General features: G+C 45.3%; 1 protein-coding gene across 1 annotated transcript in view; it reads right to left on the bottom strand.

Moving 5' to 3' along the window:
* Positions 1-24,489, bottom strand: part of JAG1 (jagged canonical Notch ligand 1) — a 35,014-nt gene extending 10,525 nt beyond the window's left edge. Inside the window, exons 1-9 of the mRNA XM_032682604.1 lie at positions 24,401-24,489; positions 23,246-23,551; positions 12,383-12,434; positions 6,790-7,044; positions 5,727-5,787; positions 1,779-1,909; positions 1,384-1,503; positions 969-1,082; positions 300-413 (exon numbers count right to left, since the gene is read on the bottom strand). Coding sequence (XP_032538495.1) covers positions 300-413; positions 969-1,082; positions 1,384-1,503; positions 1,779-1,909; positions 5,727-5,787; positions 6,790-7,044; positions 12,383-12,434; positions 23,246-23,551; positions 24,401-24,478 — 1,231 coding nt within the window. The 5' untranslated portion in view covers positions 24,479-24,489. The remainder of the gene's footprint in view (positions 1-299; positions 414-968; positions 1,083-1,383; positions 1,504-1,778; positions 1,910-5,726; positions 5,788-6,789; positions 7,045-12,382; positions 12,435-23,245; positions 23,552-24,400) is intronic.
* Positions 24,490-25,640: the final 1,151 nt, after the last annotated feature.

Raw genomic sequence — 25,640 nt, forward strand, 5'->3', positions numbered from 1 at the left:
CTTTCTCACAGGCTAAAGGGAGAAACACATGTGGGGGCAGCGCTGGGAGGCACCCTCCCCACTCCAGGGCAGCTCTGGTTTGAAGGATGTCTCTTAGTTAACCATTTCCTTTGACTACCAGCACACAGCAGCAACAAAGTGATGGAAGCCATGCTTGGAGACTGTCCCAGACCGTGGAAACACAAACATCCCTAATGCAAAGGGCACAACTGCCCTGGCCTGGCTGTACCACGGTAACTTTTGCATTTCTCTCTCCCCACTCCTGAAAAGCATTGGATGAAGGGAAAAGCAGTTCTCACCTAGCTGGCACGTTTTGCCAGTCCACTGAGGTGGGCAAATACACTTAAATCCATCAACTAGATCTTGGCAAGTTCCTCCATGACCACAGGGATTTGGAGAACAATCATCAATATCTGTAATGCAGAGTAAGGAGAGGCTTAGCTCCACTGCCCGACAGGCAATGGCACTAACTGACACATTTGATAAATGGTTGCTGCTACTTGGGTTTTCCCTGAGGATCAGAAGGACAACAGGACTTCTACTTGGAATTCTAGGTCATGTCTGATTTCAGCAAATCAGACCTTTAAAAATAAGAGTAGTGTGGATGGGGGTTCAAAGCACAGGGGAAAGAGTTTACCCTATGGCCTTTTTGAAAGTGGAAGTCATATTTTGATCCAGCAACTCCCTCTAAACAGCATTTTGAACAACTTGCCAGAATGCTACAAAAATTCAGCATTCTGCTTCTTTTGAGAAGCCTTTGGCCATTCTTTCCCCTGGCAGTTAACAAACAAAAACCTCAGCACCAGCAAAGGGGAAGGGAGTGCTCAGGGGAATAAAGGGCTGCCAGGAACCAATGCTCAAGCTGGGAAAGGTTAAATAGGCTGCCCTATAAGTTTATCAGCGATCACAAAGAGTGATCTAAACCAGCAAACTAGCATCTTTTTTCATACAAATTTGAAAGAACTCACTATCAGTGCAAGTTGGTCCAGCCCAGCCAGGTGCACACACACACTCAAATCCCGTGGATGTCTCCAGGCAGCTTCCTCCATTGTGACAGGGATCGGAGAGGCAGGCGTGCTCCGCTGCACCGGACACAGACACATCAGGGAGGGAATACAGCAATGCCACCAGGAGCCACCCCCTACGCCCACCCCGCGCTTCTGCCCTGGACACATCATCGTCACATTGCTGCACTGCACTCCTGCAAGAACCAGGAGGCTGATGTTCACAGACACCAAAAGCTCACGAGGAAGCACGAGCATGCAAGCCTGGATCTTTGTACCCAATCCTGACTGGGTACACTAGAAATGGAGTTTTCTTCCATCTCATTGACTGTATCCAAACCCAAGTAAGAATTAACTGTCAGTGGCAGCAAACACTCACCAATTTCACAGTTCTGTCCCGAGTAGCCCTCAGGGCAGGAACACTGGTATTTGTCAGGGCCGGTGTTGCTGCAGGTGCCACCGTTCAGACAGGGTGGGTGGGTTCCACAGTAGTTCAGATCTGCAGGAGGGGAGGAGCTTTAGAGCCATGGTTGGAAAGCAACAGAAACACCCCCACGTGTGTGCTTTGTCTGTTTATTCCAGAGCCTTTACAGAATGCATCCACACACAAGAGTAGGACAGGGCAGGGAGAAGTTAAGGACACGCCAGAACAGCAGTGGAGACAACGCCAAGCAGCTGAAGGACAACACACTCCCAGCACTCTGAGCCTCACGTGCAAAGGCTCCCAGTGTTAACATTCAAGTGTTCCATGGGCTCCCCGTGGGATTAGCATACCTTTGTCACAGAGCTGACCACCCCAGTTGGTTTCACAGAGGCATTGCCATGGTTCAATGCAAGTGCCATGGACACATCCCGGGTGTGGAATGCACTTATCACAGTACTGGCCTTGCCATCCATACTGACACCTTCGGTTAAAGAGGGGGGAAAAAAAAAATCAGAACAGGGAAACAAACCAAAAGCCAGTCAGAACTGCTCTGTGTAAATACAAGCGTGGAACTCCAAAGCTTGGAAAATGGCTGGGGAAGTGGGGGAGAAGGGCAGGATGAGGGGAGGGGAGAAGCTATTCAAGGATTGTTTGATGGTTTCTTGTAAACAAACATTTTGGTAGTTTTGCCAAGGTCTCTGTAGTCGGCCTCCTGACAAAAGAATAACTGTTCTGAGAGAACCAGCATGAGGCCATTCAGCACAATAATACTCTTTTGGAGCCTCATATAAATGTGGCAGAGAGGGTGGGTGTGCACTACAAATCAATCTCTGGGCTTTGACAGGGTGCTTTATAAATTGAGGGGGGGGAGAAAGAGTCAGTGGGAACAACAGTTATCCAGAGATCCTCATGAATACAAGGTTCCAGGAGTTTCAGACATGCTGGGGTCGCAGGAAGACAAACAAAACCATAACCACCAACTCTGAGCCCTTGGCAAGGCAGTAGCAAAGCATGAGGAGTTCCCTATTCCATCAGAAGCCAGTCTTATTCCCAACGAGGAGACACACACAGCCAGTATGGACTGGGCCACAGTCAGGGATGAAAGAAAACAGCACATGTCAGGATTCTACACGGTTGCAAAGATCAGCTGCTGGTGTGTTTCAGAGTTTGATTGATGCTAATAACCTCTTTTCAGGGAATAACTAAAACATCCAATTCTGGGAAACTTCAGCGTCTGAAGAATTTGTTTTTATTTATTGCCACTATCAATTAGGTACCTGAATTCTCTACTTAAAAGGAAGATGTGCTTTTAAAGTAAAGCCCCCTGAAGGGAAAGCTCATTTTGGCATTCATTTAGTTCTCGCTAGCAAGACAGACCAAGGATTCTTCAAATTAAAGTGGATCTATAGTTAGAAACAAGCAAAACAAGTTGAAAATGAAAAGCAAGGATTTGTTGAGGTACTGCAGTTCATTAACAGGTCTTGAGAGTAATTGATCAGCAGCAATTATGCACTAAGCTGTCACTAAATTATGAAAACAAACCTCAGCCCTACAGAAGTCAGCTAAGCTTTCTATTTGTAAAACCCCCCACCATTCTTCTGCAGGCAATTTCTTCTCATGGGAAAAAGGCAGAAGGATCTATCCAGTGGGTAATCACACACAGCCAGTGGTAAAGCCCAACTTCCCTTCTAAAAATCTCAGGTGACAAACTGCATCCTAATTAACTTTTTTCTTTAATAGCTATTTCAGTAGCAGCCTATTCAAAGCCAATGGGAAATTCTTATTAGTTTGTGTGTTAACAAAAAAAGCCAGTCCAACTTATGTGTCTTTGTGAGCAAAGAGCATGAAAGAAAACCAGATAAGGCAAAACAACCTCTCTCAAGTGGCTCTTGGAAAATCCTTCTGTAGAGGGAATATAATAAGAATGCACAGAGATCAAAATTGAGGAACGTACCCTTTTAATTTGTATTGCATTCAAAGCAACTTGCCTGTGAGCTTGCACACAAGCCAAACTAAGGGACCTCACCTGCAAAAACAGGTATCCACATTGAGAATTTTATTCCTTTCTGTCAAATCAAGGTGGTGGTGGGTTTTTTTTTTTCTTTAAAACAAGTGTAAAGAGAAATGAAATAATTATTTTAAAAAAACCCAAAACCACACCACACAAGAAAAAATTCTGTGAGCTTTACAGCCAAAGATATTACTTTATTCAAACATCAGCTTCAAAACATAACAAACAAAACTGGATAAGGCTATGGGCATTTAGAAAACAAGAAGTTAGATAGCAATTCCAGAAAAAGATTCACAGTAATAATTCTTGTTTAATAATATGTATGCAGCAGTTTCTCATGAGAAATTTAAAGTTAACTTTCCTTGTATAGTGATTCATGAGTAAAAATGGTTTTGTTGGCTGGCCTGCATTGAAGAAAGTGACTCTCACCAAGAAGGAAAAGGATATTTTAGGAACGTTTGGAGTTGTCTGTTGTACCAGAATGCAGAGCAGTTTCTGCTGGGATGTTATTTTTAAACCCTGTTGCATTTGTAACATACAGGCTATATGACTCATCAAAACTTAAAAGAGAATAAAATCTTGTTTCTGTGTTCACTTTAAAGATAGTGGTCTGACTTGGCAAGCAGAAGTTATCTGAAAGCACCAGAAGGACAGCATTGTTTCAAGACTATGCAAATCAAGTGTGGGAAAGTTGCACCTTAAGTAAATAAGAGCACTAGTGCATGTCTGGGCAGTGAGTGGGAGGCAAGAGACTTAGAAAGAGAAAGGAAAGGAAAAAAAAATCTGGAAACAAAGCCTGTTGTTCTGACTAGGAGACAGCAACCCCTACAAGGCATGTTTATTCTGATGACAGAAGCACAAATCACTGGTAGCCCTGACTGACTCGCTCCTCTTGCCATCTGCCCCCCCCTCCAATACTTCCTACTACTTGCTAGACTTTTTCTTTTTTTTTTTTTTTTTTTAATTAAAAAAAGATTTAGTTTTGGTGTTCTGGAGGTAAACCAGCTCGTATCAGTGCTGCTAACGGTCAAAAATCACTGAAGGACTGACAGCAGTCCATCCTGCAGCTGGACTTTCACTTTGCCACGGCTCTTGTGAGGATGAGAAGTTCCTTCCTACCTCGCTGTCAGAATGTTCCTTGATGATTTTTTTTGTTTGTTTGTTTGCTTTGAAGCATAGGTTACAGGGACAGAGAGAACAAATTAACCAGTGTGGCTATTTAGGCTGAATTCTTATATAACAGCCTGCCATACACCCCAGATTTAGTTCCCATTTGAACTCCAGTCCACTTCATGAAAAAATTTCCAGCAACAGAGAATCCACCAACATGCTTGTCAGGTAGAGAAATGACTTTCTATTCCTTCAGACTTCTGAGTCTTATTCATGAATACCCAAACTTTACTTTTAACCCTTCCCACACAGGATCAATATCAACCTTTTTTGTAACCTCAGGAGCCCTCAGTTGTAAACAGATGTGATAAAGGGTTACATGCAGCAGCTTGGAAACTGCTTGTTGATAAAGAATATTATCCACATTTAATATCCACTAACCCTCTAAGGGTAAGGGAGAGAACCTCCTTGTGCTGTAAATATATGATGGATATTTTAAGGCATTCCAAATATTTAGTTGTTGGGTTATGAGTAAAATCTGCTTTTCATTGTCCCCTTGCCAGGACAGAATGGACTTCAAAGCATGGCAGCAAAATTCAGCATTCATGGAGCCTACTGACAAGATTTCATCCCAGCCATTAACCTCTCAGCACTCGGAGCCTGGCTCACAATGGCAAAGGAACCGAGAGATTTAACTAATCCCATTCTAAAGAATGCTTGACTTTTGCCTACTGATGGAAGAAACCTGGGGGTGGGAGGGAAGAAGGGGGAAACAGTGAAAGGGAGAAGGGGAGAGAAAAGCCACACTGTACTTCAAGCTTGGAGTTGAAAAAGCCTGTTAATCAGGCTGGGGGGAAAAAACATACCCAGAAAACATTTGCACTATTTATGCAGAAACAATTAGTTAGTGCTCATTAGGCAGCATTCACACGATTTATCCCATACCCCCCCTTTCCCCCAGTGCCACCATTTCACAAACCAAGAGCTTCTTAAAATTATCAGTGCATTAAAAGCCTGCTCCCCCCTTATTCTGGGCAAGTCAGCATGAATAATGTGCCTTGGTCAAAAACACAACTCCCAAAACACCCTCCCTGCCCAATCCTATTGTGTTTAGCATCACTTGTTTAATTAGTTGGGAAGGAGTGGGGGGAGGGAAGGAGGGATCGGAAGCATTTACCTGCACTCTCCTGGAATTGTGCAAGAACCATGCTTGGGGCTACATCCCTGACGACAAATAGCTGTTAAAACAACAAAAAAGAAGAGTATCAGCACAGTATCAGCAGCTGCAGCTTCCGGCACCTTCACACTCGTGGGAATGTTTTAATCTCTAACCACCATTGTAATCCCACTAAATCCAAGGTTTTAACAAGTCTCTCGTATCAAATCTATGGGAAGGAAACCCAAGGTGGGTGACTCTCTGTGATAGGAAATATATCAGTTTTTTCTTTTTGTAGGAAATTATTCCTCTGCCTTTGCAGAGGAACTGTACCTAGTGCTGCTCAAAGAGCTGTTTCTGTGCCGGAGAAACCATCCCACCCTAGAGAGCTCAGGGCACTTCTAGGCTACAGGTTTCCCTTCTCTGTCTCCTGCAGGTGAACTGGGCCACTCTTCCTGGCTTTGCACCTAATTCAAACCAGCTTCTGACTACTCTGGATTTAGCTCTAGCCATATTTCTGAACACACAGGATATTAAGATGAGCATTGATTCAAATTGCAGGTAAAATCAAATCAGCAAGACATTCTGATAAGTCTGTTCCTAAGTCCTGCTTTCTCCTTCTGAAACTACTTAGGAAGTTGCCATTCCCTAATAAACATGTTGAACATGATCTCAGGTAGAACAAACAGCCTGGGACTTTTTAAACACCAAAGCTTTACACTTGCCAGGTCAGCTCTAAAACAAGTCTCTCCTTCCTGCTTGTCTTGAAGTTCTGCACCAAAGGGGAAATCCTTTTTGAAGTCAGCAGCAGAATTCCCATTGAAGTCAGTGGGCTGGGTTTTCTTCCCAAGGGCAAAGATGTGGATAATCAGAGAAAGAACACATCTGCTAAGTGCCCAGTACTCATCAGGCCTCTCAGAGATTTTAACACAAGGCAGAAACCAGTCTTCTCCTGCCCCTGGTTCTCTGTGTAAGAGCTGGTCACTGTGCCATCAGTCCTTTGCCCTGATGCAACCTGGATACAATGCCCTCAAATCCCACCCAAGGCCAGCGGTCCCTTGGGGGCTGAGTATTTGTCACAAACCTTTGTTGCACTCTGGTCCCATCCAGCCTTCCAAGCAGGTCTTGTTGCCGTTCTGGTCGCAGGTGTGGTGAGTGAAGAAGTCATCCCTTGGTCGACAAAACTTGTTGCAGCCAAAGCCATAGTAATGCTCTGCACAAGTCACACGGATTTGATACTCAAAGTGGGCAACTCCTGCGTTGTGTTTCAAAGTCTGCCACTGGCGGCTGGGATTGATCATTCCAGAGTGGGAAGCCTTCTCAATAATGCGATCGGGATCTACGAGTCAGAGGAGATGTCAGAGTTAAAACTGCGTTTAGGTATCGTCATTAACTCCCACATCACAGCTCTGCAGCTTCACAGGCAAGACTCTCTGAGGCAGCCAGTTGGTTTTATTAATTTTCTGTTTTAGAGAGTCAGATAAGGCTGCCCTGGAGCTACAAACCATTAAGTGAAACACGCACGCAGCGTTATCAAACCGAACAAAGCTCGAAATCAAAAGAGGCTGTTTAGTTCCTGCCAATCACTCATCCCTTTTGCAGTGTAAGGGCATCCAGTGAGAATCACACAGTCGTGATTAGGGAAAATTCAGCTGCTTTTGCTTCTAGCTCCAACAGGTTGGTACAAAATGTGGTTTTCCCTGTTTCTCCATTAATGGCACTGTTTTTGTTTTCGACTGGAATATTGACAAAACCATCACACTACAATAGCCTAATAAAGCCATGTCTACAAACTGAATGCAGGCACCGCAGAAGGTTTGCAGCCTCCTGTGCAAACACTGAATTGAAAACTGGCTACTCCAGCATTCAGATGACATCAGCAATCTCACCAGGTTTTGGCTGAGGAGCACCATGGAAGTTCTCTCTTTGGATGTCAGCTGACAGTAAAACATCAAAGACTATCAGAGCTCAAAGCAGAAAACTCAAACTGCTGCATCTGTGTGCTACAGATTCCCTTTCTCTCTACAGAGCATTTCAAAGTTTAGGCTTTGCACACGACATTTAGTTCCAGCAGAAGTCTTCTGGCTTTCAGAGCCCTACAAGTGTCAAAATTACGGCTTGAAATAATAATATTTCACATTAGCTCGGAACATTGTATATATCTGCGGTATTTCACTTTGTAGTCCAGGTCTTGTGACTCAAACGATCTGACACTGCCTTACGACCTGCTGCGAGCCAGCACTTGACTGCTGACTGAAAGTTTATCATAAAACAGCCAAGATATCCTCACAGACATAGTTCAAACCCAACAATAAGTACACAGGAGCACAGTCCAGCGATGGAAGGATTTTAGGTAGAAGGGCACTTTGCCAGTGATGTGTTAGAAAGCAGCGTGTGAAGCGCTGGCACATCTGAGTGTTAAGAATTAAAATGTACTGGCGTGCAGCTCGTTCTTCCAACAACTACAAAAGAACATTGGGGAATTTTACATAAGGCAGAGCTGAAGGCTAATGAAGTCGCTACACAAACCTTAAGATGACACATGGGCAGTTTTTAATCAAAAGTAGTTTTAAATTCATTGCTAAGGACCTTTGATTTGCAGCTTTCAAAAAAAAGAACTTCCCTACAGGCTCCTCAAGCCTCAGATACCCATTACTGATGCACCACTAGACCCTGCCTGCTTGTCTGCAGTTTTGAATGACGTTAAGTCAAACCGCAACCCCACAAGAGTGTCTATACCCAGACATCCTGAGCATTTGCCCATTTTTGGGGGTGTTCGTGGCTTGAGACTACAGCATTCATCAAGTGTTTTACAGTGTGAAATTCAGGGCAACAACTTCTTATTCACCTTCTGGTATTTCTGGTTCTATAATATTTTCTATTTAAATCAGTTTTTATTATTCATTGGCACTAAGCCCCCAACCCCACATCTATGTGTCAGACTTTCAAATGCACACAGGCCTTTATTAATTTACATCCCATTCACAGGTTATGTAGATGCCTAAGGACTTTTCCATACTGGTACATCCAGAGCAATATCATGTCCTGCATGTGCAGGTGTAAGGCTCTGAGATCTCATCAGCAAGATTATTGACTAATTCTAAGAGGCACTTAAGCAGATGCATATCTACTCCTCTTGAATGGGGCTAGCCTGGCAATTAGAGCTCCACTCCTGCATGCTGGAGGTGGCTCTGCTGCCCTTGCCAGGATACACCCCATCCACAGCACAGCTGGAAAGCAAATGCACTTCCCAAAATACCCAGTGTGCATAAAGACATCCTACCTCTTGGAGTAAAACACCTCTCTCGTTCTTTCCCGTAAGAGGCAGGAGAAAAGGGGAATGACACTCAGTCCTGCAAAACAACCCCCCACACACACACTCACTCTTGCTTTTCCAGTCTCTTCCTGTTCCCCATTGGGAACATACCAGTGACAGCTATTTCAGTCCTTGGCACCAGAAAGGCAGTTGCCTTGGAAAAGGGATCTTTCCTCTTGTCTCTGCTCTATCATTCTTCTCCAATCTGCCAGCTCATTAGGAAGCTTGTCCTTGCTGAACATCTATGGCATCTCACTCCAGCCAGTCTCTTTGGAGACCTTAACCACAAGCTGAACTCAAATGGAAACACCCTTGTAAGTCCTCTGGACTTCATTATTTTGTAAGGGCTCAGATGAAACCCAGCTGCAATTTCCCTTTGGATCATGGATAAAATGTCTTCCCTTTGATACGTATTACAAAACTAAATTCATCCATCTAAATTCAAGCGAGGTCTCCAGGTTTAAGATCCCTTTCCGTCAGCCATCACCCACAGTTTTCACAATGAAGCCTTGGCATGTTCCTTCTTGTATAAAACCTTCTCCACCCTTGCCTATTCCCACTTACACAAGGGTGCTGACCCAGACTCCAGGGCAGGCATTGCAACAACCCTGCCATTCTTAGCCTGCACCAACCTCGGTCTAACTTTTATAGGAAGCAATCCCAAGGCAGCAGACTGGCTAAGTAAATAAAAAGCAGCAGTCAGCCAGGCTTGAGAGAAAGGGATCTTCTGAACTCCCCTGCCATCCTCTGACTCAGAACCCCATGCTTTGATAGGAAGGTTAGAGGAAGTATTAACCCATTAGGAATTGATGAAGTGGAAGGGAGAGGCTTTCTGTACATCTTGAGCTTCTGCTCTGCGCTGTCAGAGAGTCTGCTGGTTTCATTCACTCCTCGTGGCTACACTTCAAAGCTATTAATCTCTCTTTTTATTCAGTGGGCAACTGTATCAAAGGTTTTAGGGGCAAGGAAATGAGATTTTCACTGCCCACCTTTGCTTTTCAGTGCCCCGTTGTCTGAAAATTATAACTATGCAGCATCAGGAAGCAAAAACGACAACAACAACAAAAAAACCCCCAGACTCCTCTGAGCAGTTTGGGTGGCCAAGGACACCACAGTTATTTTTGAAAGTCTTTGTTTCAGACAACTTCCAGCTATGGCTTGGTTTACATTGTGCTGGAGTCTCTTATGCCCGACTGGAATTCACATGCAACTGATACCAGTAATTTACCACAGCTCTTTGCCGTAGTTTGAGTTGCAATGTCAGCCCCGTTAGCTTTATGTAGGAAGCAACAGTAGCAAGATGGCAACTAGACAAGAACCAGAGTAAGAAAAACCATTTGAGTTGAATCTTGGCTCCAACAAAGCATGATTCTCATCAACTTCAACAGGGCCAGAATTTAACTGCAAGCCACTCTTGGAAGTGAGACAAGAGAGAGTATGTGGTAAAGGGAACGTAGGAGGAGTGGAATGTAGAGGGGGGAAGGAAGCTTCCACTCCAGGATCTCCTAACTGCACTGATCAGAGGATGCTAGAGCTATTGAGAAGCTGCACAAAGCTTACTAAACCCACTTTTATTGCTGAGAGCTCTCACAGGGTCCTTACAATTCAGTGGCAATTACAGTAAAAGAAAATCCTGGACATCAAAAAAAACCCCACTCATCACGTTATACGATGACAATTGTTTAGTTCCAATCATTTTCTTAACTAGTTCTTCAAGACTTATTCTTCAGCTCTGGGAAAGCTGACTGTAAGTCAAGCAAAGAGGCACAAAGGAACAGCTTTGTGCAGTGCAGTGACTGAAGTGACCTACAGATGGATGAGTGACAGCAAAGCTAGAGCAGGAATGCAGATCAGGAACATATGCAAGAACATGTCTGCACTTGGTCAAATGCACTGCTGAGAAATGAGGCAATTTTGTCTGAAGACAATTGTACTTCCAGAACATGAAAGCAAAGAAAGGGTTCATTGTGTAGCTTTGGAAATGCAGTTGTTTCATGAAAAAAGATGAGCTCTAATAATAGTAAAAGTGGCAGAGACCCAGTCTGAAGAAATTCTCAGATCCTACTATAAACACGACTTTCATTTTGAATTCAGGCATCTCCCATTTTTAATACAACACTGCTGCCACAGCATCTATTTTCTTCTCCTCCATAAAACACTCCATGGCCAAGAAGTCTCCCAGCCATTGCTTCATGACTGGGGTAGAGCCTGGAATCACAGTGCTGAACGGGGCTGGCTGAGGCTACCCCTGACAGGTCACAGGAATCAACTGCAGTGGACAACTGCTTTTCTGGAACTATAAACTAACAGGACACCCCATGTATATTTAAAAAAAAATATAAAGAACTGTTCAGAAAGGGTCCCAGACTCAAAGACCACTGTGCATTTCAAAGACTACAAGGCCTTTCTCTTGGGAGGTGTGAAGCCCATTTCATTCCTGCCTGGCTCTCACCTGGCATTCCAAGGTGGACTACAAGAAGCTGCTGTAAGATTTCTGTAAGATGGGCCACAGTGCTGCCGCTTCCTTGTTGAAGGGAAAGGTTTGTTGTGTCAACAAAAGCTTTATGAGTTCAGATTCACACTCTCTCCTGTGGCTTTTACCAAGCACTCTGTTCAAGCCTTAGAGTGAAGATATGGCTAATTTTGCCCACCTCCTTCAGTAACAACAGGTAAAAAGCAGAACAGCTCATATGCCAAGAGACCCTGTACAGCTTCCTCTGTCAACAGGAAAAGCTTTGCAGAACCTTTCTGAGACCAACCAAAGACATTCCAGGCAAAAGATTCCCACCCTTGGTTTCTAGCCAGCTCTACCAGGTCATGTATGGTAAATATTTTTCAGCCCCCTAGACGTCCAACTCCCAAGGAAGAGCTGGCAGTCACTCCTATTTGTCATCTACAGTCATTAGAAGGATATCTAGACCAAGTCTTATGGAGATTTTATGTTTTTCTATTTTTTTTTAAGCTGCACATTCAGTTTTCAGAAGTATAGAGAGAGGTCTCAAGTGAACAGGACTCAGGCTTCTAAATATTATACTTAATTAAAAAAAGAAAAAACTCCAAACAAAGAAACCTGAATAAATCCCTTGGCTTTTACTCTCCCTAAGGAGAGAGAAGGAATTAACAGCATCTATTTTTAGGCAAACTGTTGGTGCCTAGGTGAGTGAGCTACTCACCCTCTGCAGGCAAAAAGGGAGACAGGTTGCTGCAGAGCCTGGAGGAATTGCTCCAAACTGTTTGAGGGAGAACTTTTCCCTCCCTCTGCGCTCTAATTCACAACAAGCTGGTTAAACTACCAGAGGCCTTTCAGTGCAAGGGAAGCAGAGGTGTCCAAACAAAGTAAACCAGTGGAATGAATACTCACTTGTGGAGTTATCATTGTAATCCCATGCCTCCACAAGCAACGTGTAGGATCTCTGCAAAAGAGAAGTAAGAGTTAGTTTCAAACCCACACATGACTTAGGGAAAAAAACAAACAAGCAAACAAAAAAACCCCACAAAACCCCCATTTTAATTAAAAAGAAAAATTCTGGTCTCTGCCCCAAAGCCGAACACTTGGAAACATAAATAGGTAAAAGATTATACTTGAGGCAAACGTGATCTTCTTGAGAGCCTGTAAGCTACCTTATCCAGTCTGACTTAGAAGACCTTTCACCTCGGATAGCTCATCTTTACTATCGTCAAAGCATCTTATGTGCTCAGCCAGCCAAGCACAGCCTTTGACGCTGCGCTGCGGCCGCAGCAACGAGCGCCTGGAAGGCACGAAGCGCCGGGACAGCACCGGGACAGCATCAAAAAAAACCCCAAACCAAACCCCCACTCTCGAAAAACTGCTTCAAAAGGATTTCGGCTACAGAAAAGCGGTCTTGATGTCCCTTCCCCCCAGCCCTCCTGAAAGCAAGAAGTGTTGCTAAGATTACCGTGCCCTGCCTTGACAGCACGATCTCCAGGGACTTTGCTTTTCAGCACCCCCTTTGAAAGCTTTGTCTGCACGAGGGCCATCGCGGCTCCCACAAGTATCAGGTAACTGAGGGAAGAACTGATGGATACGGGAAGGGGGTGGGGTGAGAGAGAAGCTTTGTAAAACAAAAGGCTAAGAGCAGACTCTTTGGAAGAGCAGGGAAAGGGAAGCCGCGCTATCCACCCCGTGTCACAGTCACAGATGCTCCGAGCTGCCAATGAGCTCTCCAGCACTCCAGTAATAATAATCATAAGCATAAACCGACTGAAGTGACTCCATGGGCTGGAAAAGTGCCAGCTATTACATCTAAGCCACCTTTATCTTCAATCCTAACTTGAGAACAAGGGCCATTAAAACGTCTTCTCCTCCTCCAGCTCCACTCCGAGATATTATTATCCCAGCTGTATCTTTCAAAATTGCCATGTCCAAACTTACACAATGATTCAAAACCAAAACAAAACACCACCCCTCCAAAAAAAAAAAAAATTGAAAAGTAAAAAGCGTAGTAATAACTACAGATAAGGCAATAAATGTAACATCTTTTTGGAGAGGACAACAGCAACAGAACAAAAACTCTCTGTGAACGGTTTTGATGCTTTGCCATAGCAGCTGTGCATCGTAAGGTTTATTTCTTCTTAATTGTGTCTGTATCTGTGCTCAGTCACAGCCTTCTCTGGAAGAGAAACCAAATGCAGATCCGAGAGTGAGCTGCTACAAGGTGCAAGGGCAAGGCAGACCTCAGATTCCTTAAGAGAAGAGGAAACAAAAAAGAAGGGGGGGAAAAAAAAAAAAGAGAGAGAGTTGGAGCAGAGCTGCTTTCTCACGACTGGACACAGCATGCAGCCTCTGAATGAAACCCTAGTTTGTGATGGACACCGGCTTGCAATATAGCCTAAATATGTTTCATATTCAAAGCAGACTGGGATTCCATTCTGTTCACTGATAACTGTGGGAAAATGCTTCCAAAAGTAAGCAAAGCTGGGCAAGCCAAGACATGCACCCAAACTTCTATGCAGAGCCTCCATTGGCCCAAACCATTTTTGGTTAACATTTCATGAAAAGTGATTTGTTACTATTCTAGACCAGAAGTCTGACAACTTGAAAGAAACTCTGAAAAGACAACACGATCATCCAACACCGTTTAAAAGAGATTTAAGAAGTCCTTACACAAGTCAGTGGTAAAAGAAAAAAACCAAACAAAACACAAAACCAAAGCAAACAAACAAAACCAGAATAGAACTCCCCAGCCATATTACAGATGCAGATTGCACTATCTTGGGTGCTTCCTCAGTGGTTTAATTACCAACATTAAGCAGTACAAGCACAACATGTTACTGCAAGCTTGAAAAAAAATATTATGATATAGAGAATGAATTATGGCAACCAGCACTACTTCCAATAAAGTTAAGGATGTTTTCCTTTCGGCCTTGCATAATTGTTTTGGAAGATATTTTGTCTAAACTCATAGCAACAGTTCCCTGCTGGTTCTCAGGACTGTTTACCAACACACCTAGCCCTTAAGGAAAGGAAAGGCTGAATCCTCGCTCTGAGTGCTACTGTTGCTAGATACTTGTGTGACCACTTTCCAACACCTCACAGAAGTTCGTTTAAAAAGAGGAGATGCTTATCTGCATGAAAACAAAATGCAGGGGGAATAGACCTACCCTGGCAATTCCCTTGTTTCCATTTGCCCCCTCTCACCTCGTCTGAGTATTTTAAATGAAGAATCTCTGTCCTGAGAAGGAATGATACAAAGAATGGCATTTGATCTTTGGCTCAGTCCCTCTCAGCATGGGGAGGGGGGGGGAAATCAAAAACCCGCAAGACTTTGTGTTCAAGATGGGACACTTTTCAACAAAAGACACACAGACACCCAGAGCCTCCCTCAACAACCCAACTATCACATACCTCTAGTTAATTCCCTCACCCCCCAAAAAATGCAGTTCTGTGCAAAGCTGCACTGTTGAGATTTTTTAAAAGTGTATATCATCCCCACTCTATAGATCAACGATTCAGATATCTCAGGAATGACTGCTTACACCACGGAGGTTTAAGTTTTCCCATGCCCATAGATGACCTCTGCTCATCTTTGAATAAATATATATCTCCAGACATGAGAATTCCACATCATGCACCTTATTCCATCAAAGCAATGTCCTTGGCAACAAGGCAGCAGTGAACTTTCCAGAGTCACACCCAATTAGCCACTGTAAACCTGAGCTTGACCAGAAGGCAGGGATTGTGGCTGGAGAGGAAAGGCAGCTTGAAAGGAACAGTCAGTTTGTACACTTTGCAGAACATCCACAGTCTGATCAGCCCAGAGGACTGAAAGGTAGCAAAACTCCTGTGAGTTAAGGTAAGAGAGGATGGAAACGGTCAAGTTCATACTCCAAAAAACAAATCGAGCACCAAAGTGTAAGAGTTATTTTCCTCAATGACAAGACACCACAATTTAGTCTTGATCCACTGATAACACAACCCAAAAAACTGTGAAGACTCTGAAATCCATCAGAAACTGTCCCTTTAAGGGTCTGAAAGGGCAATGCAACCTCTTTGCTGGTTATTTAAATGAAATGCTGGCAGCTCCCAGTAAGCAGAAGGTGTTTAAAGCTCTCTGCTTGATTACCTTCTTCCCTCCCCTCATCCAGACATCCACCCAAAACAGGTGCTTTTGTACTTTGGCTTCTAAAGGCTCTCTGCAAGTCAGAGGGCCAGGGATAGATTAAAACATCCAGCACTTAGTGAAAGGACTGCCTCCTTTTCCAAAGAGGTTGCAACTAGTCCAACTTCTTTCTCTCCTCTCCTTGTGGTTAGAGCATGCAAGAGCTTTGCTGAGCATGTGAAACCATGACTAGACAAATGCAGTGGGAAGTTTGCATCCAGAGTGCTGCGCCTGCTCCTCCTCTGCCAAACAAGGAGAGCAGGTTAAGCCCAGTAATGTTCTCCTCACGCTCTGCCAGCCTGTGAAGAGCAGTCTGAGAAGGTGCTCACACCCTCCTGTGTCTGTGTCCCAGGGACAGCCAGGGCACTGTCACAGCAGGACACAGCTCACTGCCAAGAGGGCTGGCAACCTCCTCCCTACAGCTGGAAGGGGGTGGGAGAGGGAAGAGGAAAACTGAGGCACGTTCCAAAGTGCCCAGGGGCATCTCTGAGCAGGGTTAAAGCCAGTCACAAACCCACTTCCTCTAAACATCAGCAGGACTTTCACTTGGTACCTCTGTCACACTGTGAGAAGTCAGGATGACGCTCTACAGACGCATCACAGCATCACACCACCAACTTTGACAACTGAATGTTCCTTCAAAGGAGTTAAAGGCAACTAGTTCCTCATCCAGATGACATGTGAACCATCCAGATGACATGGAAGGGAAAAAAACCCCCAAACACCCAAGGCTTTGGGTTCCAGATGAGACGCTTTTAAACAAAAGACACACAGACACCCAGAGTTTCAGAAGAGTAGCAACAAAACATACTTTGGAAAAGGAAGAAAACCACCTAACCCTCTTAACCTTTTGTCAAGTGGAACATCATCAGGAAGCTCCTCTTTGGGACAACCCACCTAAGGACGAGGCAACACCCTACAAAGCTGTTACTCTCCTGACTCTGCCTGCATAAACCCAGCCTAAGCCATGGCGATGTCATGGCCAAGAGCTCAGCTGAACCCCGAGCAGGCAGCCCGGCCAAGAGCCTCATCAGAATATGCCCACACAAAAACACAGCTCCTTTAGCCTCCCTTCAGTGCTGTCAGCGCCAGTAAACACTGCACAGCCACGTAAAGGAGAAGACATGAAAACAAATTTAACTATAGCAGTGGTTTCCAGGAGAGATTTTCCCCCCAATCCTGCCTTGGCTTGTGCCAAGGCAGTAAATGAAGTCAAGACCTTCACTGCAATACAACTGCCACCCTCCTGCCAAATGATGAAGGACACAAAAGTACCGCTATCCAAACTATGCATACGCTTAAGCATCCAGTAAACCAGGCTGATCTCTGATCTGGCAAGCCTGCTGGAATAATGAGTATCCTGTGAATACATAATGTGCTGAAGTTGCCATTGTGTGAAGTAAGTCCATGGTTTGTCTGGGAGCCGAGCAATGCTGAGTCTACTGCTGCTTCCTGTTGCTTGTCCTGTATTAGCATTATTTTTGGATAGGCCCCATTATGTTCTGTAATCCTCACTGCAGTCAGTATGGCCACTCTATTGTTCTTGGTTAATATTAGCAGTCAATGCCTCTGTCTGGGTGGCCGGACTACAATGTATTCCAATCATAAAACTAGCATGGCATTAATGGAACAATGTACTGGGGCAGAGGGGGGGGAGACTTGGGATTCTCCCTCCTCCCCTCCTTTAAAAAAAAAAAAAAAAAAAGAAAAGAAAAAAAAAGTATAGCAGCTTTTTTTTTTCCCTTTCTTTTTAAATTAATGATTTTAAGTGATCTCAGCTACCAGGGTGCTTCATACTAGAGCAGCATTTTAATCAGCACCTTATCTAGTTACAGAGTTATTTTCTCACGGAGCCCCACTTGTCAAAGAGCAACAGATAGGCCAAAATGTCAATGGTTGCTTTCAAGCTTCCCCAACAAGCAGATTACCTGCTCTTATCAGTCCCCCTACCTGTTTAAAGCATCCCACTGATAATTAAATGCACCAGTTACAAAAGGGTGGCAAGGTTAATAGAGAGAATACCTAGTAGCCAGCCAAGCAAAACAGTCAGGTTCACATAGAGCAAGCCTGAACAAGAAGCCTTTCTACTTATTTACCTAAGTGCCTAAGAACTGGGTCGAGCTGGTGAAGGACTCTGGATGTTTGACTATTTACAAACCACTTTAACCACTTCTATCCACTTTTTGCAGTTTCTTCTGAACACTACAAGAATAATGGGTGTAATTTATGCTGCAGAGCAGTGACCACAGAACCATGAGCTCCACAGACTAACAAGACACGAACACAACACCTTCTAGTTTTGACACCTTTCCCTGTGTTAAGGCACATGGGTTACCAGTTAAATTATTAGAACTGAGTCCATTAAACTTCTACTCATCAACAGAAATTCAAAGGCAAGTTTAGTTTCAGTTTCAAAACCAATCCTGTCATTTGTATTATCTACAGGGATACTTTATCTACAGAGAAATGCTTTTCAGAACTGTAGCTTAAGGCTCTTGTTTTGCAGGGCATCAGAACTCCATTAAGAACTAAAGTTGGGATAAACAGCTCAGATCCAACTTCCCCAGCTTCAGAACCAGCTGACTTCTATTCCAGCCTCCAGCCCACAGTGAAGCAGTGTGTTCCCTGGACTGAACTAGAACTTCAGGCATAAAGCATCAATTTTATGCAATTCATTTTCAGACACACTGACTTCCAGCTGCATAAACAAGCTGACAGTGCTGGATGTATGTAGTCTGAGAAAGTTTAGGAATAAGCCTCAGTGCCAGGCCCAATCCAGCTGCCACCGAAGTTAAACTGGAGCAGGCCTTTATTCTAACAAGAACAAAAATTCTGGGAGCAGGCAGGATGAGGATTTATTTTTAGACATATTATGGTAATATAGTCAAATGGATTTACCAGGGAGATGAAGTTCTGAACTAGCTGGAACATAAATAACTCCTAAGAACATGTAAGAAGCCCAAAAACTCCGAATGGATTCATCACTTCTCTGCAGTCCTGGGAAAAAACAGCCTTGTGATGCTAATTATGCTTCAGATGTCACTTAATACTCCCAGCTCTGTGCTGGATAGTAATCCTAGGCAAAACACTGCACTTTGAGTGCTGAAGATTTAATCTTAAATTATTAATTCAGCAATAAATGACAGAGTGTGGATTTGATTAATATGCATTTTGTTATTATAAAAATTTCTTCTGATCTGCCCATGCTCCAAGATGACTTATCATGAATTCTTCAAGAAAAGCTCCAGCAATATCTACCACTTGCTTCTACAAGTTTTCAAAAAGTTAACTGGAGGAAGAGAAAAACAAAATCAAACTCCAAATTTTATTCTTATGACTGTGACATACTGGGTTGAAAAGGGAAAAAAAAAGGGCAGCTGAATGAAGTGATATTTTTCTCTCAGATTCAAAAGTCTGTTACTTTAATATCAGCTGCAGATTAGTATTTTGGAAGCCTCTTCTATCAGGACAGGGGGAAAAAGTTCACAAAGCTTAAAAAATACTAAAGCTCTTTCATCATGTCTTTCCAGCCAGAAAAAAACAATGCCTACCCAGAAAACATATTTTACATCTTCAGGAACCAGCGGCACTAAGGTTTGTCATTAAAAAGGGGAAAGGCTGAGTATTGTATTTTTTAGCATAAGGTTGAAACAAGACATTCAAAACTCTTTTTAATTGTATTTTATGCTAAACTCCTTTAGGTGCTGGAGGGTTTTTTTCCACCTCAGTTGTTTCCTGGTGTGTTGGTACAATTGGCCCCGATATTAAATAATTACAAGGATCATAATTTCAGGATAAACAAGCTGTTTGAAATTGGAGCCATGCATACCAAAGGAATTGCCAAGTTTGACCTTCTTACTCACAGTCTCGTCAAACCCCCAAAAGATCTTTCTTTACATAAAAGCAAAGTTTGGTGCTAAGTTTTGCTTAGTTAATTGATGCTCAGCTCCCTTAAGGTACAGCACACATCACACTTTGGGTTCTTTAAGAAAGCCAGGAGATTTGATTGATGTCAGAGAAGAACATGTGTCTGCCATGAAACAAAACTTGTTGAGACAGACTTTGACAAGTGGAACATGGAAATTCTTTTGTTCCATGCTTTTTTTATATGGCTTCATAAAGCCAAGCTTGCCTGTCAAGAAAGTCAGTGAAGTCTCAAAATGAATGCACAGAGGAAGCCTAAGTCCATTTTATTTTTTTTTTAAGTCATCTTCACTATTGTTTCAATTTACTGGAAGAATTACCAGCTACTGCAGGGGCAGTTTTCTGATCCACTCCAGTTCCTTTATGCTGCTCTGCTGCCCTGTTTCCTAGCAACTTCCTCAAACCTCCCATCACTTAAATTAATTCATGGCCCACCATCTCCACACCCATTACTCACAGGGGCACATATCAAAACTGACAAGAGCAAACCACATAAGTTATTAATAAGACTCTGACACTTCAAATCTACATTACAACTACAAGCCCACTCTAACAATACAGTTAAAGCAGCCCATTCTCTCTCCTTCCTCTCCTGCATGATGAATAAAGGCCTCTAATGCAATACACCTATTTTTCACAAACAGCATAAGGGGGCAGCTTGACATGGGAAGAGGGTTTTGTAAGTATTTTTTTTTTAAAAGTAGTCAAGGCAACAAGACTTCTTAATGTTACTGACTGAAGCTGGAACATCCAAGATAAGGCTCCCTCAGAGAGCAGAACACAAACAATACATATTCAGAGATGGGCATGAATTTTCAAGAGCAATATGATTGACATTTTGGTCTTGGTCTTATTACCTTTACTACAATTTTCAGCTGAATGTATTCAAAGCCATCTCTCATGATTAGCCACATGGGTAGATGCAGTGCTAACCTCAAGCTTTTACTAAAGTCCACAGTATTCACCCACCTAAAGAAATTTTCTTTTTAATGTTCTGAAATTTCAGCATCAGATTAGAGTTGACTAATTAAGTTTCCTACTTTATCCTTACGGCTTTGAAAATGCCTCAAGTGATTTGTGTACACAATTTTAGGACAAATAAGAGCTTTGCCACATTAGATATTCTTTTGTTCAAATGCCATTTGGAAGTCACAATGGCCAGCATAAAAGCTGTGTCCTATGGAAGCTAAAGCTGGGAAGGCAGGCTTGATAATTGCAAACAGACTCTCATCAGAGTCTCAAAAAGTGCATTTCTGCATAGGAATAAGCAAGAGTTTGGTTCATAAGCCTGGAATTTTTGGAATAGGGTGTCTGAAGTTGTTGAGTTTTACACGTTTCAAAGGCTGCACTGGCGTTTTGCTGCTGCTGCTGCTCCAGGATTCCAGTGCTGAATTAGACTCAGCAGGACAATAGAAGCATTTCTTTTACTAAGATGCAGACAAGCTTAGGAAACTTCTCCCAGGGTCACCACCCCCCCAAACCCACCCTCTACACACAGATTTCCCTTCCCAGCCCTATGAAGAGAGGGGTTTTTGGAAGCAACACGTTCGGTTTTCACACCATTTTTATACATGTATCTTCAGATTCAGGCCACTCAAATTACTGGGAGCAGAGAAGGGGGTTAGTTAAAAAAAAAAATCCTTGATGTACCTGACTTTTCAGAAAAAAAGTCAAAAATCCGCAACACAAGCACTACAGCCATTGGCAGAGCTTCAAATACCTCAGATTTTTACAAAGCCCTTTATCCCTTTGATGGCATATTTGATAACAGTTTTATCTCATTTCACGTTCAGAAAAAAAAAAAGAAAGAGAAAGAAAGGAAGGACTTGTACTTCCAACAGAGAATACTTTTGTTAACTCCGCTATTGTACTTTGTAATACTATCTCCTTAAAAACGGAGACTTAATTTCTCCCTTGTGCCTCTTCAGCCCTCGATATTTCAGAAGTCACAACTGACAGAGGAGGCAGGTAGGAGGCAGCACAGGACACTTCAAGAACACATGGCTGCCTGCAGCACTTGGCGGCAGGACTACAAAGTGGGTGTCTACACCACAACTGGAGCAGGAATGCTTTTGGGGCGGGCTTTCCCATCCTCCCCCCCCAAAAAAAAAAAAAGTCTAGGCTCTCCCAGCAACCAGCCCTTATCCTAGGAAGAGTCAAGCTTTGGAGGGATTGGAGAGTCCACCTCGGCAGCAGGGATAGTGGCAGAGGATAGGAAACAAGATTCACCCCTCCCCTGGTGCAGGGAAGGGCCCTCCTCCCCTGGCAAAAATGACCTTAGGCATCTAGGTTAGGATGACTGGATTTACAAAACTGCTGAGCATCAACATATCCCAAGGCAGTCGGTGGGAAACTGTCTGCTCAGCGCCTTTGGAGAAGGGGTGTGTGGGGGGAAACAGTTTGGTTTCCTAGGTGATCTCTAAATATCAAAAGTTTTAGGAGCAGAAATTTGGGAGCTTTCAGCGTTTGCACCGCAGAGACACCTCAAAAGCCAGACTGTTGTTGTGCACAGGACCCCCCCCCGGATCAGTCACCCTCAGTTTTTGCTCGCCTGCTGGGCACAAAAACAGGGCACCTCCTGCCATCCCAGGCCATGGCACTCTTCCATGGCCACAAATCCCATGTCCCCAGAGCCTGTATGTGTGTCTCTGTCCCGGCTGATGGCCATTTTGGAAAGACAGTCCTCACTTTCTGTGCAGGGAGGTGAGGGCTCCTCTGCAGAGCTGACCATCAGAGATTCAACCCTCCTGAGCACCCAAAAGAAACAGGCAGCACTGATGTCTAAGTGAGTGTTCTTTCCACAGCCAAACCCAAAGCAGGATCGCTGGTGAAGGACTGGGTCACCCATCCTCCATCTCTCTGCTCCACAGGGCTGACCAGTGTTTACTAGAGTGGACAACACTGGAAAAGTGCCCGGCAAAGAGCCCCACCTCCTTGAGCCATCGAGTTTTGCACACAACTAGAGGGAAGCAGAATCCATGGACCACAGAGGCAAGTAGCCAGGAAAGGTGTGCTGTGGACCAAAAGCTAAGGCCAGGCTTTTCTCAGTCTTTACCTCCTGGACTCTGCAAGTCCCTCAAAACACAGCCAGCTTCCCAGGGAAGCTGGCAACTACTTCACCGAGGGCAGCTACAGCAGCTCCCATCCACACCGAGCAGCGCAGGGAGATTTCCCCTTGGGAGAAGCAGGAAGCCTTCCCAAAGACGCTCCAGGGAAGGAGGCCAGCTATGACACACACTTTTCACACGGGATCCCTCTACAGCCCCTAACCCACTGCTCTTATGGCTTAAGCCCAAGACTTTACTGGTTAAGAAAAAAAAAAAAGAAAAAAGAAAAAAATGAACTTCTGACCTTCTAAGTCTCAAGAGACTTATTCATGCTGTAAAGTGCAGAGATACTGGGTTTGCTTCCCTGACCCATTTAGATCCCCCTCGCTGCACATCTGACTTTCAAATTTAACAGGCTGTGCATTGTGAGCCCCGGGGAACAAAAACAAAAACACCACTACATTTTACTCATTTCTGTGCTGCGGCTTCCCGACGCTCTTGCCAAGATGCCTTCTCCCTCCCCAATCCCGGTCCCTCTTCCCCCGGCACAAGGAGTTAGAGCTCGGCACACTAAGGACATCTCAAAGACCACCGTCCAACAGAGGCAGAACCAGAGCAGGCCACACAACTCACCGGCCAGGCGAAGCTGAAAGGGATAACGATCCGGTTCTTTTCATTATTCCGGTTGTACTTTAAATTGAAGGTATTCCCTCCGATGACGGGAGTGGATTTGGATCCGAAGCTGCAAGGACCGCCAGCAGTGACCCGCGATTGATACTCCTTCAGGCAAACTTTAAAGTAGGTGTCACACTCATCTCTGGTGCATTTTTTATCTCCTGGGTTTCGGGTGCCATCGCAGCAATTTCCATTTTGCAGTTCACCATTCACATTTTGCATGGATAAGATCTCCAACTCGAACTGTCCCGACGCTAAAGTCACCTGTTAATCCCAAGAAACAACCGGAGGGAAAAAAAAGCAAAAAAAAAAAAACAAACCAACAAACAAACAAAAAAAAAAAAGAGAGAAACAAGAAACAGACAGTTACCTCACTTTTTTCTCCAGACTCAATCTACAACAATTCTACAATAGGAGAAAGTAATTTTAAGCGTGCTTTCAAGAACCACACATATAACATTAAAAATAAAACAAAGCCAAGCACTCCAAGCTTTTCCCTATCAGAAGGGCTCATAAATCATCCCAACTAAATAACGCCATTAATGCTAAAAAAGAACATCAAGTGCCAACTCCGAAAAAAAAAAAAAAAAAAAAAACCAAAAACCCAGCGTGAGGAAGGCTTCCAAATCGTTAGGAAATAAAATTAAACCAAGCCAAGGGTGCATACGCGAGGGCAAACCCAACAAAACGATGTAGCTAATGCACACCCTGGAAAGGCAACCGAGCAAACCCTCTGCTCCTTCGGGGTGCAGCTGAGCCGGAGCTGCCCAGCTGAGACTCAGACCCTGCTCATTAGTCACCCCAGCAGTGCTACAATTAGGCTCATTAAAAATAATAAAAATAAATTAAAAAAGGATTTTAAAAAGGGGGGTGAAATAAGTAATTTCGGGTTTTTAAAAAAAAAAAAAAAAAAAAAGCAGTAATCGCATTTCTTATTCCCGCGGAATTAAGCCTCGCTGCAAGGCGCGCTCCTGCAGAGAAGTTACGGGGCAGCAGCTCCGCTCCGGCCGGAGTCACTCCGCAAGGAGCGCCCCGTCCGGGCTTCCCAAAACCCGTCTCCCGCAAGCACTCCTGAAAAGCGCGCAGAATTCCCGGGGCTGCCCAGGTACGTACCTTGTCCCGCAGCGCCAGGAGCAGGGTGAGGGTGAGGATGGAGCACGCCGCCGCGGCTGCCCGCCGGGGCGCACGCATGCCGCCCGCCGCCGCCGCCGCGCTGCCCGCCCGCCCGCCTGCAGGGCCGCCGCCGCCGCCGCTCGCTCCGGGTCGGGACGGGACGGGGAGGGCCAGGAGGGAGGAGGAGAAGGAGGAGGTGGAGGAGGAGGAGGCGCCGCCGCCGCCGCTGCTGCCGCCGCCGCCTCGCTCTAATATACCGCGGCGCACCCGCGCCGGACAACGCCGCTTTTCAAGCGCTTTCAATAGCGCCCCGCTCTTCAATGCAAAGCAGCCCGGCCTCCTTTTATCCGCCTTATTCTCTCGCCTCCCCTCTTTTCTTTCCCTTTTCTTTTCTCTCTCTTTTTTTTTTTTTTGGTCTTTTTTTTTGTTTTGTTTTGTTTTATTACTGCGATTATTATCCCAATCCTTTTATTCCTTGCGGCGGAGCCCCTCGCCCCCCCGAGACACACACGCACACACACTCACACATACACACGCACATGCAGCACACGCACCGCCCCGCAGCCGCCCGCCCGTCTGGGAGCGCCGCCGCCGCTCCGCTTCATCTAGCCCAGGGCGGCGGGCGCATGCGCCCATCCATATGCATGAGGGGAGAGGAGGAGGAGGAGGGAGGAGAAGAGGAGGAGAATGGCAGGGCACGGTCAGGGGGAGGCAGGTACCGGTAGGAGGAGGCGGAGAGGAGGGATGGCACGGAATGGCATGGCGTGGCATGGAGCGAGCTGCGGGCGGCGCCTCCTCCGCCTGAGGCAGACGGTGCGCCCCGGCTGCCCCGAGGGCCCGTCCCCTCGGGAAGCGCCGCTCCGCAGGTGCTTCCAGCGGTACCTGGAGCGGGAGGAGCCGCGCCGGGGCGGCCCTGGGAGCGCCGGGGCGGGCGCGCCCTTGGCGGCGCTCGCGGCCGCGGGGGGCTTTTCCCGCCCCGCCGCTCGCTGAGGGGACGCGCGCGGGTCCTGCCCTCCCGCCCGTCCCTCCTCTCCTGCTCGCCCGCCCGTCCCGCCTCTCCTGCTCGGGAGGAGAAGGATGAAGAGTTCGGGAGCGCTTTTTGCGGTGTGAAGCCTTTCCCCGCCTGCCCCGGGCCGCCGGCGGCGGCCGCCCTTCCCGCCCCGCGGTGCCTGAGGCGGGCCGGGGCGGGGGGCGCTGCGCGGGAGCGGGTCGGCGCTCCCTGAGGGGACGGGAGGGGCGG

Source organism: Chiroxiphia lanceolata, chromosome 3 (assembly GCF_009829145.1).
Source record: "Chiroxiphia lanceolata isolate bChiLan1 chromosome 3, bChiLan1.pri, whole genome shotgun sequence".
Taxonomy (NCBI): domain Eukaryota; kingdom Metazoa; phylum Chordata; class Aves; order Passeriformes; family Pipridae; genus Chiroxiphia; species Chiroxiphia lanceolata.